This window comes from Lineus longissimus, chromosome 3 (assembly GCF_910592395.1).
Source record: "Lineus longissimus chromosome 3, tnLinLong1.2, whole genome shotgun sequence".
Lineage (NCBI taxonomy): Eukaryota > Metazoa > Nemertea > Pilidiophora > Heteronemertea > Lineidae > Lineus > Lineus longissimus.
This window is the reverse complement of record NC_088310.1, coordinates 13,824,765-13,840,125: the sequence shown is the minus strand read 5'-3', so window position 1 is coordinate 13,840,125 and position 15,361 is coordinate 13,824,765. Positions and strand designations below refer to the sequence as shown.

The 15,361-nt window shown below is 43.9% G+C and overlaps 1 protein-coding gene across 1 annotated transcript; it reads right to left on the bottom strand.

The window, feature by feature from the left end:
* Positions 1 to 1,217: 1,217 nt before the first annotated feature.
* On the bottom strand, positions 1,218 to 1,952 carry LOC135484795 (uncharacterized). The gene has a single exon (XM_064766478.1). It carries the CDS (start codon positions 1,950 to 1,952, stop codon positions 1,218 to 1,220), a length of 735 nt encoding a protein of 244 aa, XP_064622548.1.
* Positions 1,953 to 15,361: the final 13,409 nt, after the last annotated feature.

Sequence of the window (15,361 nt, the reverse complement as noted above, 5' to 3'; positions counted from 1 at the left end):
TGGAAAATCCCATTGGGAAAAGTTTCTGAACAGCATGCCGTAACTGTATACATGTATATGGCGTCCCGTCATCATCAAGAAGTAAACTATTTTCAAGTAAAAGCACACCTTTAGTTGCACCAAGTGGTTTTAAACTGAAGAAATGTTTGTTAGAGAATTCAATATAGGGGTGAATCTGATCTATAGCTATATAGCCAGCGATATTCCATTTCTGATACAACTGATCTCCTTGCAGTAGAATATCATCTAGATCATTAGATGTCCACGAAAGAGGTGCTTTAACATATGAAAAGGCCAATGCTTTGACACAGTTACAAATACACTGTTTGCCAATCGACTCGCCACGAAACCTTGTCACATCACCCTGATGGAAATGACCTTGAACTGCTTTCATTATTGTAAACTGGCAAGGTCCTGGATTACTCTCTACATCACCAGCCAACTTTAATCTTTCAAAGTTAGCAAATGAATGATGAAGCAGTACATTTTCCAAGATCCAGAATGAAAAATAATATTCACATGTGCTTTGTACAGAAGAGTAATAGGTATTCAATATTATGTCTTCAACAGACAAATCAGCACTTCTGGACTTGTGCTTTACAGTCATTTCATCAAACCAAATGTTGTACCCATAAAGTTCTGTGACACTGTAAAAATCTTGAACATTGTTTAAGAGAGGAGTCGTATGTTTGCAACCACACTGAGGGGCGTCCTTGTCCTTTTTTGTTATTGCTCTTGAAAAGAAACAACCCACAGCTGACCGGTACTGTTCAAGAGAGATCATGATGTTGTGGTAATAGAGCGATTTGTGACAGTGTGATAGATGTTATTCAAATTGTTGTACTTTGCTTGTCTTTAGCAAGATGAAATTTTGTAATCTTTGTTATGTATGAAATCTAGCAGCTCTTTCGGGCTTGCCTTGGCACTCTCCTTTAGGGCAATGTTGCACTCACCCCATGCTCCTGTGCAAATTTCGTAATTTTTCCATTTGGCCAGGTGCCTTTGGTAAGCGGCTTTCAGGGCTTCTTGATACGAATACGTTACCGGATTTGGTCCGCTGCACTCGAAATCTCGACCACGTATTGCGAGACGTGCCATACAGATGTCTGTTGGCGTGTTCACAAAGTAGATACCGTGCATCTGAAGTGCTAGCATTTGCATTGTCTTCTCCGCCTCTGTCATCGCAAAATCGATGAGGAAATCTCTTGAGAAACAGCTTATTCTCCCAAGTACTGCTCAAAGCCAATGCTTTGCATAACGCATCTGGGCAAACCCTTGGCCTTGCTGGTGACTGCCTCCGACCGATGTCTTGTGCTGTACATTTTGGCACGCAAACCAACAAAGTCCACAATGGGATCGCACGCATCCTCTCGCTTGAAAGTACCTCGAACTTTTTTGTTCGTTTCGCAGAAGTAGGGCGAGTCTTTCGGATAATTAGACAGATCGAAATAGCGTCGGTTCGCGAAGAAGTCCTCGTCCACGTTCCCCTCATATTCTTCCAAGAAATACAGCAGGCTATGCGTGTCCGTCATCAACAGGTGGCACCGGTCCCCGTACAATGGCTTAATGAAGTCATAGTGCATTTTGTACAATTTCATTTTGCTTGTTTCGAGACAGACCATTCCCGCTGTGATGGGACGATCCAGAAGTATACTGCGGGGTTTCATTTGTATGCCTACCAGTTTCCTATTGTAAATGGTAACCGACTTGAAATTCGGTTTGCTCGTTTTTGTTAGGAATTTTCTCTTGTCCGACACTAGACTCATATTGATGTGCTTTGTTTTGTCTTGGAGGAATTTCCCGTAGCAAGAATTAATCGCTTTTTTCCAAAAGTCAGATTCAAAGGGATTGTTTGCCGCGGCCTTCCTCTGCTCCGTGCAGAAGCTGACGAAAACTTTCATCCAAGGCGACTGATCGAAAGCCAGAATCCTATGCACTTTGCTCAGCGTCATGCCCAGCTGAAGATAATATAGCAGGTTTTTCAGATAGACAATGTAATTTGTTCTCGGTCCAAGATGAGGAATCAGTTTTTCTTCGGTGGCGGCACTTCGTATTTGTGAGGGATCCATTAGTTTTCCCGCCAAAACATGCATTAGCGGACTCCACTGCGAAGGGCATATGCACAGTTTCTCTGGCGCTAAAGGAAAGTCATTGTGCGAATCGTGTAGACAAGTAGGATATTCGAGGTCCACCTCTAGTATGTATCCTGTAGTGCTATCGTCTGACAAAGACAAAACATCAAATTCGTTCGGGTCGTCAACCTCGATCCAGCGATAGTTTCCGTGCGGTAAATCTTGACTGAGGGAGTAGCCGTACACTGTAAAAAGTGAGAACACCTAGAACATGTTCAAAATCAGAACACCTCGATTTGAACCCATTTTTTGAACACGTTCTGAGAACATGTTCTTCATATTTCTGGTGTTCTAGTCCTAGAACACGTTCACAATACAAGGTGTTCTACCAAGGAACACGTTCTACAATGGGACACGTTCCAGAGCACGTTCTCCAGTCAAAAGAACATCTTCTAGTAGTTCAGAACCTGTTCCTGAAAACATGGGGTTTTCTGAACATTTTAAAAACAAAGATTATCTCTCTTTTTACAATTTTTATTTCAAAATACAAAAATAAACTGACATGTACATGTTATCTTGCCTCAGGAAGCTTCCTGACATTTGGGATACTGGCCCTTTTAATAGGTTTCCAGACAGGTACTATTTTTCACTAGTCCCTACCAGCACCTACCAGGAAGACCCAGAGAGGCTGACAAAAACACAAGAAGTCTTTGAACACGTTGATGATTCTCATCCCTACAGAACAATCATCAACTCTAATTAACACAATTCCACTCTGTCAACGCCTTGGTTGTCACATGGACCAAAACGTCAAATTGTACTACAAGTAATTGTACTACAGATTACACAGTCGGAACACAACACTCGGTTCAGCAAAACAAATCCTTGGAAATGGAAACACTCCCAGCAAGTTAACAGATTAACGGAATTACCAGTGACTGCTGTGGGGACAAACTAGTAGATCTGAAAGTAAAAAAAGATAACTACAGGCACTGAGAAATACAGTTTTGACAATCCGCCTGGACACGTACATTATGTATGCATCAATTCATGTAGCCATACATGTGTCAGCCTATACATTGATGTGTACATTCAATAGTCGGATGATTGTTGTAGGGTCGCGCTGTCAGTCAGTCTCTTCAAGCAGCTGCTGGCGACGCCTTGGCTCTTCTTCTAACGCTAATATCAGTTCTACAACATCGACTGGCATTACTTGACCAATTGCATGCATTGAAATCGATACAAAATCTATAAAAACTCACCATTTTCGCAGAACAGTTCGCGGCTCAGTTTGAGAAAGTTCACAATGGCGGCGGAAAAATGGAAGCGAGGCCGAGGGATGGTCTCAGAACGCGTTCGCCGTGTGGGGAGAACACCGCGGACGCGTTCGCAGTGTTCCCTGTTCAGCTTGCGCATGTTCACAGAAAATGAGATGTGTTCTGATCCTTCACTGAACACGTTCTGAACACGTCATCTCAGAATTCTTTTTCTGCGTGCCTAGGGAACGGTGTTCCGTGTGTGTTCTGAACATGTTCCATGTGTTCTCACTTTTTACAGTGTAGAGATTCGTCGCGTCGAAGGCAAATATCTGCGCGCCACTCTTCTTGTCTGCTTCTCCTGAAAATACCCCCTTCTCTTCAACATCATCATCATCGTCAACAGATATGTGGGCCCGTCGTTGGAAAATGGAAGCGACACCTCCACGAATGCCTTTTTTGACAAACAGATATTGCTCCAGGGTCCATATTCATAAACGTACTTAAGTCAAAGTAAGGCACTTAAACGCCATCTTAATCTAAGCAACATACTTAAGTGAAATTCTATATGATACTTAACCTTAGTGACTTGCTCAAACATACCCTTATATTTGAGACACCTCTGGGTCTGTCTTAACTTTAAGTTGTTTGGAGAAGTCACAAAACACAACGTTCATTTTGCGGCAAACCACCGTGAGAGATGGCTGCGTTAATGTTGGCAGTGCAAATGGATTTGGATGCGAGGCGTGCTATGCGTCGTGAGAGAATTTTTCGAGACAGAGTCCACCCACTTGAGATCTACAACGACTTGCAATTATATCAACGCTACAGATTGGATAGGCAAACGATTCTTGACTTGGTCGATGCTGTTAGGAATTATATCGAGCCACAAACAGACCGAAACCATGCTTTGCCAGCCGACCTAAAGGTGCTTGCAACATTAAGATTTTATGCCTCCGGTTCATTCCAGGAAGTCACCGGGGATACGGTACACATTTCCCAACCCAGCATGAGCCGCATTATAACGCAAGTGACGGATGCACTGATTCATTTGCTACACAACATCATTAAATTCCCTGCGCTTCAAGACATCCCACGTATTTCTGCAGCATTTTATGAAATAGCGAACTTCCCTGGCATTATAGGGTTGATTGATGGTACGCATGTTTGGATCATTGGCCCTACTCATCACGAATGGAGATACGTCAACAGGAAAAACTATTATTCTATCAACGTACAGGTGGTCATGGATGCTCATTATCGATTCATAAACGTTGTAGCGAGATGGCCTGGAAGCACCCATGATTCGATCATTTTGATAGAAAGTAGGCTAGCCGAAGTGATGGAAGTCTGGCAGGGTAATGAAGTCCTTCTAGGCGACAGCGGGTATCCGGTAAGACCATGGCTGATGACACCCTTCCTAAACCCAAACACCCCGCAGCAGCGACGATACAACCGTTCCCACAAAAGAACTCGATGCTTGGTAGAAAGGGGAATAGGCCAGTGGAAAAGGCGTTTCCATTGCCTCCATGGACAACTCCGCTATACACCGTTAAAAGCTTGCGGCATCATTTCTGCATGCGCAATGTTGCATAATATTGCCATCGACAGAGGTCTCCCTGATTTTGACGAACAGCCAATCGAGCTACAGCCACAGCCTGACGACGATGATGACGATGTAGAAAATGTTGTTGCCTTTGGTCGACTTAACCGAGCAGCTGCGAGGAACCAAATAGTCAACCAACACTTCTAAGGTGAGTAAAAGCGAAGAAAAAAGGAGAGATTATAATGATAAATTTATTTCAAGAGACCATCAAACAGAACATCCTTTAGGGGCCTAGATGTACATGCACTTCTACAGAGAGGTGTATGCGTAATTTCCAAATGATTGACCATCATTTCTGTGTGAAAATGAATAAATTTCAGCCGGCTGTTTTTCCAACTTATTCTTTTTTATCTTCAAAACATCAATTTCTAAATTTAATTAATTTTTTTCTAATTTCAGTTTTTCAATCTCCAAGTTAGCCCTTTCCTTCTCAAGGATCAATAGCTCCTTTTGCATGCTCACTAATTCATACTTATCTTCTTCCTTCTTTCCTTTTTTTTGTTTTTCATTCTCCGATTCGGGCACAGGTGGACATGGATTTGGCAACGCTGAAGGAGGAGCACGTTTTTGCATAATTCGTTGTAATCTGCTTGGGGGACCAACGGCAGCCGAGACTTGCCTGTGCTCTTGTGTACAGGACGTATAATTGAGACGTAGAGTTTGCTCATCATCGGTGATGGTACTGAAATAACAATGACAGTTTTTCACCAAATATGGTTCAAGAAACACCAACCTTGACTTTTCAGCAATGTTAATTTGGAAATATTTGCCAATAATGGCTAAAGAGTTATGAAATTAAATTGATGTAGCAGTGAACATTTCAAACTGTTAAAATTGTCAGAAATCTGCAGCTCCACCTCTGTTTAAAGTGAATAAAGGGAGCCTACCTTGAACTAGGTTGTGAGTTGAAGGAAATATTGCTCCGCCGAGGTTCGATGCTGTCATATCCGCCATCAATCCCATAAACCGTCGGATCATCCTCCCCTATCACAGCTGCGATCTTCTGCGACAGGGTTGATGGTTCATCTGGTCGGGGTCCGCCACCTATAAATATCCAACAAGTGTGTCAGTGATATCATCAGGAACTGCAGCTGTTGATGAATGTGAAGCAACACTAATGAAATGTCTTAGATTAGAATAAATCCTGTACCTGTCTTTGAAAGCTCCTTCTTGTACGCCCTGTATTCATCTTTCATCCCGGACGCCATATTTTGCCATTTTTTTTGTAGTTCTTCGACCGTGCGCAATACGTTTGGGTTCCTGCTATTCATGGCGTCTGCGATTTGCACCCAGGCATCATGCTTTTTCTTGGTAGTTACATTTGGTGAAAACTTCGAGGAAATAACGGACATCACCTTTTCGTATTCTTCGATTAATCGCACCTTCTCTGCTTCAGAGAAATTTGGCTTCCTCTTTTTCTTATCCATGTTTCATGCAATCTGCCAAGCTGCATGAATCAGACAGTGTATGGGACACACTTTCTATAGGCCCTATTTCTTATATCCTAGGCCTTGTGAAAGTATTACACAATAATGACGCTGTCTTCCTGTCCATGATGAGGTTTGGCACATGTCCAAACCGCAAAAATCGACATGAAATGCGACATTGGCACGTTTGCAGAATGTAAAGCAAGTCACTTAAAGTTATTCGAGGTACTTTGCTTAGCTGATCACTTAGTGGCTTTATGAATGCCAACTTAAGTGAGGCACTTAAGTTAGCAAGTCACTTAGTGCGTTTTTATACTTAAGTTAAGAAGTTTTATAAATATGGACCCTGGCCCTGTGCTGTAATGGCAGCAGCCTTTATCAGAAATCGATGCTACAATAGTCGTATCGGGCAGACCCCATATTTTGGGATGACTGGACGTAAACCTGACCTGTCACGCATGGCTGTGTTTGGATCTGAATGTTAATCCTATGAACAGGGATGCAAGAAGTTAGACCCTAGGTGCTCAAAGGGTGTATTTGTAGGCTACGATAAAGGCAGCCCAGCCTATCTTGTGTATGTACCTGAAACCAAGAAAGTTAAAAGAGTGAGGTGTGTCAAATTTGTGTGTTCAGTTGATCCCCTGATGAAGTTTCTGGTAAAATTCAAACTAATGTGGAAGTTGATGATGTAGATGTACATGATGATGATGTAGTACCAAATGTACAGGTTGATGTGCACAATGACAACGCTGAACTAGGAGATTTGCAGAATGGTGAGCAAGGTGCCAATGCTGAAAGACCACTTGATCATAATGTCCTCAATGTGGGCCCTAATATTAATCAAAACAATGGGATTCAACCAGCTGGCGATGCTGCACCAAATGCAAATCCCCTGGGGGAGACTAGAAGGTATCCGATTAGAGAGCGTGCAAGGCCAAAGTATTTGCAAGATTATGCAACTGAAGACTCCAGTCTTGAAACTGAAGACAATTGTGTAAACTACCCTTTTGACTACTGCTATAAGTTAGGTGAGGTTCCAAAAACTCACCATGAGGCAATGACATGTACCAAGTCAGAACGGTGGCAAAAAGCCATGGATGCAGAAATGCAAGCTCTAAGGGAGAATGAAACATTTGAACTTACGCCCTTCCCAGAAGGCAGAAAAGTAGGGGGGGGGGACGTTGGGTGTATGCCCTTAAACTCGGCTCCAACAATGAGGAGCAGTACAAAGCCCGCTATGTGGCTAAGGGATATTCGCAACTCCCTGGAATCGATTATTATGAAACATTCTCCCCTACAGCTCGCATGACTTCCATTCGAATGTTAATGCAGTTGGCTGCACAGTTTGACTTGAAGATACATCAAATGGATGTCAAAACCGCTTATTTGAATGCCCCCATAGACTGCTTGATATATGTAGAACAGCCTGAAGGTTTTGTCCAAGAGGGACAGGCTGGTGAAAAACTGGTCTACAAGTTAAACAAATCTCTGTATGGACTGAAACAGAGTGGTAAGAATTGGAATGGTTTGCTTCACTCACATCTGATTGAGCAAGGTTTAGAGCAGTCACCTGCTGACAACTGTGTATATGTAAGAATCTCTGGCCAGGAAATCACTATAGTAATAGTGTGGGTAGATGATATTCTTATTGCGTCAAACAACTACTTTAAACTGAAGAGTGTGAAAGAGGCACTTAGTAAGCCACTTAGTAGGAGGTTCAAGATAAAAGACCTTGGGAAAATTTCCTATTTCTTGGGATTGAGTTTTCCCAGAGTGACACGGGTACTATTGAAATGAACCAGTCTAGGTATGTTGAATGAAATGGCCAGGGCCATTGTGCTCACCTCATGTGGAGGAAAGATGGATAAAGAGCATGGTATTGTGTCATGTAGTGTTAGGTTTGATGTAGGTCCAAGCAATTACAATTTCCCCAAAATGGCCAATTTACAGTACATTCGACCTCTGTGACCTTGAAAAGTAGGTCAAATCAAAGAAGACCCGGGTGATACATTGAATGGTTGTTAGAATTAGATGTACCTATGATATAAAATTGGTGCCAATCGGGCAAGTCATTACTAGGAATAATGGCATTTTGATGAATTTAGGATTTGGCCCCCTCTCTGGAGGCAAAACGGCAAATCAGATCGCACCAAACTTCGGTACCTGAGATCACCTGACCAAGGGGTACACGTGTACTTAATTTGTGATCAATAGTCATTGCAGTTTAAGAAACGTGCCATAGTTACGTCCTGACGGCGAATTTACGTCATTTGACCTCTGTGACCTTGACAAGAAGGTCAAATTAAAAACCTGTGTGACATATACTGTATGGTGGTTAGATGTATCCATGATATCAAATTGGTGGTAATCGGGCAAGAAGTTAAGGAATAATCACATTTTTAAGGTTTTTGGATTTTGCCCCCTGGTGGTCAAGTGGTGAATCATATTGGCCCAAACTGCTAAGAGGTGAGCTAAAAACTACTGTCAAGGTTTGGCATGACTTACTCCAAGCCAAGGGCTACTCCATGTGAAGTTGGCAAAACAAATGTTGTGAACTCAGAGCTTGTTGATGCCAAGAATTACAGAGAAATTGTGGGAAGTCTCATCTATGTAATGACGGCCACCAGGCCAGATCTCTGTTATGTAGTAACCAAGCTGTCCCGGCCAACACTTGGCTAGCCCAACTGTTGAAGATCTGACGATGGCAAAGCATGTCCTTAGGTATTTAAAGGGCACATTGAACCAAGGTTTAGTGTACAGGAAGGCTGATGATTTATCATTAGTCGGTTACTGTGATGCTGATTGGGGCAGTTCCATCGGGAACCGGCGTAGTATTTCAGGCTACGGATTTCAGTTTTCTACTGAGGGGCCATTGGTTTCATGGAAAAGCAAAGAGCAACAAACTGTTGCATTGTCAACTTGTGAGGCGGAATATATGGCCCTCGCTGCTGCCACCCAAGAAGCAAAAATTCTTGTTACAATTGTACCAGAGTATGACTGGGAAGAAACTTGAACAAGTTTGTATGTATTGTGACAACCAGGAAGCGATAGCGTTAGCTCAAAATCCTGTACATCATCAGAGGACTAAGCATGTAGACATCAAATACCATTTTATCAGGTCCGAAGTAAAGAATGGATTACTGCACCTTGTCTATGTTCCATCAGAGGATAATGTTGCTGACGTGTTCACAAAACCTGTTTCCAGGTTCAGGATGCAAAAATTGTCAGGGCGATCGCAGGATTCTAAGATGCTAGGTAATCCTGAAGGTACCATAGACATTATAGATTCACAGTCTTTTGACCGTCATACACTCTCATGGATGACTGTCATACCAGTACCTGACATAGATTGTCAGACTTGTAAATAAGTTATTTTCATTTTTCATTCCTTGCAACTTGTAGTGTTTGCGAATTTATAGACACTTAGGACTTTACATTATAAAGTTTAAGTGGGGGTGTTGGAGTGTAAACTTCATGTATGAGTTGACTTTCCTTTTAAGTGTTTGTGTACCTTTCTGTATCGTGCTGCCATATATACATATATATATATATGTGTATGCATCAACTGCTCTCCAGTGTTTCTGAATAAAGCGGAGGCGAGTTTGTCATCTTCCTGGCGGTAACGAAAAACGTGGTTTATCTGTCTATTTTTCCCCACTTAAGCTATAGTTTCAGTGAAACTCCCCCCCCCCCCCCCCATCATGGCAACGTCAACAGTAATTACGAGATAGTTTTCTCGTAATTACGCGTTAGTATCACGCACGTACGCAATAGCGCGAATTATCGCGTTATTACGTGATACTATCTCGTACGTACGCGATAAAAAACATATCTATATAATAATACTGGAAGGGGGACGAATAAACTCACACTTGCCGATGTTGTTTTGCCTCGAAATTCGGCATGGTTGTTTGGAATATACTCTCCTGATGCAACGTATAGTTCAAATCGCTAATCATACATGAAAAGTATTAAAATTTAAAGATTTTATATAGATTTTTCCCCGTCTCAGTCTTACTCCGACCGCCATGTTTTCGCAGCAAGTGTCAGTAAATTTTTGAAGATCGACCATTTTGCAACTTCTTTTTAAGCCCTCGATTCGACTATACGATTCGACATGCATTTTTAAACTTGCTTCCTCGGCACCATTTGTCAAAGTCAGCGGCCAATTTATTCTTGCATTTGTCAGGAAAACGCAAGAACTCACTTGCTAAAGCACTCATTTGCGATTTCGCTGGAAGTTTCTCTACGCGTTGCTAATGACGTCATCACAGAGAGAATCACACCGTTCGTGCGAATTTGCGAGATTGTCCAAGTTGAATTTGTCGACTGCATGTTGAGCAATTTTGTCGTTCTAAAAAGGAAATTTCCCACAAATAATGACTGCATGCCGGAATATCTGATCGATCCACCGCCGCGCCGACAAGTTGAGTCGCGACGGCGCGGTGTAGGCCTAGCATATCGCCTGGCCCAATAGATCGCGCGCCCTACACCACCAATGCCAACGGACAAGCACCAATCCATCAGCAATGATCAGCGTGTCATTGTCAACCAACGCCAGTCGCCCAGCAACTTACATGTACAAAGGTTGCACTCATTTACGTTCGTATGTTCGTTCAGTGATATTGTCCGGAAATAGGTAGGCCTAGCCGAGGGTGGTGGTAGCCGGCTGGGTCCTATCATGCAAAAGACAAAAGTCAATAAAGAAATAAATGCGTGTCCGGCAACGCCCCCACACCTGGCCTTTTGGGTGACTCCAGAAACTACCGGGCCGATTTCTTCAAAGTTTGGTTTTTACATTTCAGTAACCATGGTTACGATATAGGGGCCATTTTGCGTACTCCAATACATTAATTTGCTGTACATTACTTTGTATCACCTATGTGTACACGGGGGGGGGGGGGGGTATCTAACAAATTGGAAAAATGTGTGTACATACTGAACGGATGACAAACAAAACACGGTCAGTGGCACAACCTATGATAATATAGGCCTGCCTTTCAACTCTAGCTACCACCCGAATTATGCCCACTACACGGGTTATGCTAGTTTCTGTTAATACCTGTATTGGGAGAAAGCATTTGTGGATCTCCTCTAGGCCCTATTGTAATTTTCCCGCTTTTTCTTTATCTTTGTTGTATCATGCTAATAACTAATTACCATGCTCTCCCAGGTCAGTTTGCACGCTGAGCTGCACAAACATCAGCCAATCAGCTTCTTTCAGCATCCTCACGTGACATGGGTAGCCAATCACGCCCTAGCATGAACAAGCTCGGTGGCCCAGATTCCTGGGCATCATTCTTGCTCTAAATTTTACACTAAGCTACTTCACGTTTAAAATATCACAATTTTGCTATTCGTTTTCGTGCCCGTTTCATTTCGTTTTTGGCGTGTTTCGCATAGTATTACTAGGCAAGTATACAATGGCACTGTCAGTTAAGATCGTAGGGAGTAGCTTCGTTAAAAGATTAGGCCAATTCGTACAAGAGCGGGGCGAGTTTGACCAATTTGTCGATCGCCACCGTTTGAATCTCGGTCTAGATTACGAGTTTGCTCGTGTTGACATCCACGGCTTCGGTGGTTTAACTGCGCCTTCCCTTGGTTCAAAATACGAACCAAGCATCAGGCGGTCGGTTCCTGATATCGTTGTATGTCATGCAGGCGGTAATGACCTCGCCAAACGGGATAGTCTGTCGACGGCGGCAGACATTTACGATTTCGGTGTGTTGCTCACTGAACACTATGGCGTGCAGCACTTCATTGCATGCGGTACATTGAAACGCTATAGCATCAAGCATGATGGTACTCTGAAATTTGGTATTTCTGAGCAGGAATTTGAGGCTAAGGCGAAAGATCTTAACTTTCGTCTCAGCAATTTCATGGATGGTAAGCGGCTGCATTTTTGGGAGTTCTTCTCCATTCAAGGCCCTCAAACTGGTCCCGCCGCAATAGAATTTTCTGATGGAGTTCACCTAAATCAGCAGGGCATGAAGAAGTACTTCAGGGAGATGAGAGGCGTGATTATGAAGTACTCTAATCGGCTCCATCATGAAAATCGCTGGAGTTATCAGTATTAGGCTTCAGGCTCCATTCTTCATTAGACTCGATCTGTCTGAGGGTTCGGCGACTTCCATGCGGGCGGTTGGCTTACTCTCGACAGGTTAACACATGTACATTTTATTGGGATTAAACGTATATCCGTCTTTTTGCTGGCACGTTTTCTTGCGTTGCCCGTATAGCACTTCTTGCCCTTACTATAGTAGTTATTTTAGCCACGATCGCTATATTGTTGGTCTTTTCGGGGTGGGGGTCTACGACACCCCTCTTTGCGTAGTTAGCCCGTATAGCAGCTACTCCACTATGCCCAGTGGAGTCTCTGCTGGCTCTGTAGCTAGCTAGATTAGCACCTTGGCTATCTACCTCAGTTACTAATGGCAGGGTCCGGTATGCTTATCGGCCATCTGGGCAATATCTTATGGTTTTCTGCCACGTTTTTAGGAGGTGTTCTTTAGCCCGTATAACAATTATCCCACTATGCCTAGTGGATTCTTTGTTGGCTTAGTTCATTTACTTTTCAGGCCCGTACAGCGTTCGCTATGATTATTAACAGTTGGCCTTGGCTATATATTTTACAATTTAGCCCTTTCACTGGCTATTTTTGCTTAGTAACTCACAGATCGTTGACGGGTTTATCCTAAAGTTGATATTGGCCCCGTTTAACCGTTCACTGTCCGGTATGCCTACCGATCATCTGGCCATACAGTTACTTAGCATTTTTACACTTTATGTCTTTCAGATCAACATGTCAGGTCTGCGGTCAAGAATACGCCGGCGAAAAGACTACACGGGGCCGACACCAGGCCCACGAGCGCTGAGCCGGATGAGATCAGTGGTGGTGGTCACACCCCCCGTCGCGAAGAAAGTTTGTGCGCCGACTCAGGAGGAATCTCTGGACACCATGGATAATTCGCGAAATACGAGCCCGGTCGGACAATCCCATAAATCGGCTCGTCGAAGCAAAACAGTGAAGGACAAAGCCAGGAGGCGTATTTCTCGGACAATTAAGGAGGACTCTCGCTCACGTCTGCAGTTCCCCTTGGGGCGCTGCTCCCCACCGCCAGACTTTCAGTTTACAACCCCGCAGCTGCAGATAGCTCGGCCTCCACAGTTGGACACCAAACAAATCGTGGAGGCATTGTCAGCAGACATTCAGAACAATCTAGTGCCGACCATTGTGCAGTCAGTCAAGGTGCAGGTTATGGCGGCCTTGCGCAGTGAGGGTGTAATTCCAGCAAACCAACTGGGTGACAAGCCCCTCCCAGCGCTTCTTCAACAGGGAGGCCAATAGGTGTAGCCACCTATCCTAACCATGTTCCTACAGTTTCATTAGGTACGGGTATGCTACCCCTTCATGCTAAAGTAACAGTGTTAGAGGAGGGCGCGACCGATAAACCCCCTATACTTTTTTATTCTAAGGGCATTCCCATAGATCTGCACGTGTCAGATGACGTCCGTGCTAAGGTCGTCGCTGACAAGTATGTAGACTTGGATGCAATGCTGCCCAAACCTTCCGTTTCAAATCTGGTCCCCGAAGCTGGCACCTTCCAGTTAGTGGACGGTACCCTGAAGGTCGTTCCATCCTCTAAAGCTCGTCACATAAAATCCATAGAGGATTGGTGTACCGCATTTAATGTTTTTATTGCGGTGTATTCCAAGGTTCACCCCGACTCCACTGCTGGTTTGGTACAGTATGTGGAGATAGTTCGCAGTTTGGCCTCAGGAGGGGGCGATTGGCTTTTTTATGATCAGAATTTTCGATATCTCAGGTCCTAAGACCCAGTTGATTATCCCTGGTTCTCCATCAACTTGGAACTCCACATGTCTGCCAATTCTAGAGGTCGTCCCCACCTGGGTTCTCGTTTTTCCACAGATACGTCTTCGGGGGTGAAGCAAGCTCAGGTCTACAAGCATCAGCAGCAGCAGCGGCCCTTTCGAAGGGCAGGGTACTCTGTGTCATACCCGCAGGGTACCTGCTTCCGATTTCACAAGGGTTTGGGCTGCAACTCCGTCAGCTGCAAGTTTTCACACTCCTGTTTCAAATGTGGTAACGGTTCCCACCCAGCTTTCTCGTGCCCCAGTTCAAAACAGTCTCCAACGTTTACCCCCGGCGGTGCTTCCAACGTCCCCCGTCATTCATCCTCAAGATCCACCCCCAAGTCTTCCAACTCCAATCAATCCAACGGTTTTAAGTAATTTTTTGGAAGGTTACTGTCCAGAAAAGAAGGAATTTTTGTTGTCTGGTTTTAGATCTGGGTTTAGTATTGGATATGAAGGAGATCTCGATAATTTTTTGGCTCCAAACCTAAAAACAGCTCTTGAGATGCCTGAGGTGGTCGATCGCAAATTGGCCAAGGAATTGGCCAAGGGTCGCTTGGCTGGGCCATTCGTGTCTCCTCCTTTTCCGGTCTTCAGAACATCCCCCATCGGGCTTCATCCCAAAAAGAAACCGGGTGAGTTCAGACTCATACACCATTTGTCCTATCCTAAAGGTTCTTCAATTAATGATGGCATCCCTTTCGATGAATGCACTGTCAAATATGCAACAATTGACACCGCCATTCAGTTGATTAAACAGGCTGGTCGAGGTTGTTATCTTGCTAAGACAGATATCGAATCGGCTTTTCGGCTCCTGCCTGTCAACCCATCTGATTATCCTCTCCTTGGGTTTTCTTGGAAAAATAGGTTTTTCCATGATCGTTGCCTTCCCATGGGTTGTTCATCAGCATGTTCTCTCTTTGAGCGTTTCAGTACAAGTCTCGAATGGATAGCTCGTGTTAAGCTTCACATTCCATATATCGCTCACGTTTTGGATGATTTCCTCCTCATAACTAAGTCATTGCCGGAGGGTGTGGCAGCCCTGGCTAGGTTTTCAGACATGTGCAACAAGGTTGGCGTTCCATTGGTCGAGGACAAGACGGTGGGTCCACTAACGGAGCTTGA

Coding starts and splice junctions, on each gene's coding strand:
- LOC135484795 (XM_064766478.1), bottom strand. CDS start 1,952: ATGACGCTGAGCAAAGTGCATAGGATTCTGGCTTTCGATCAGTCGCCT.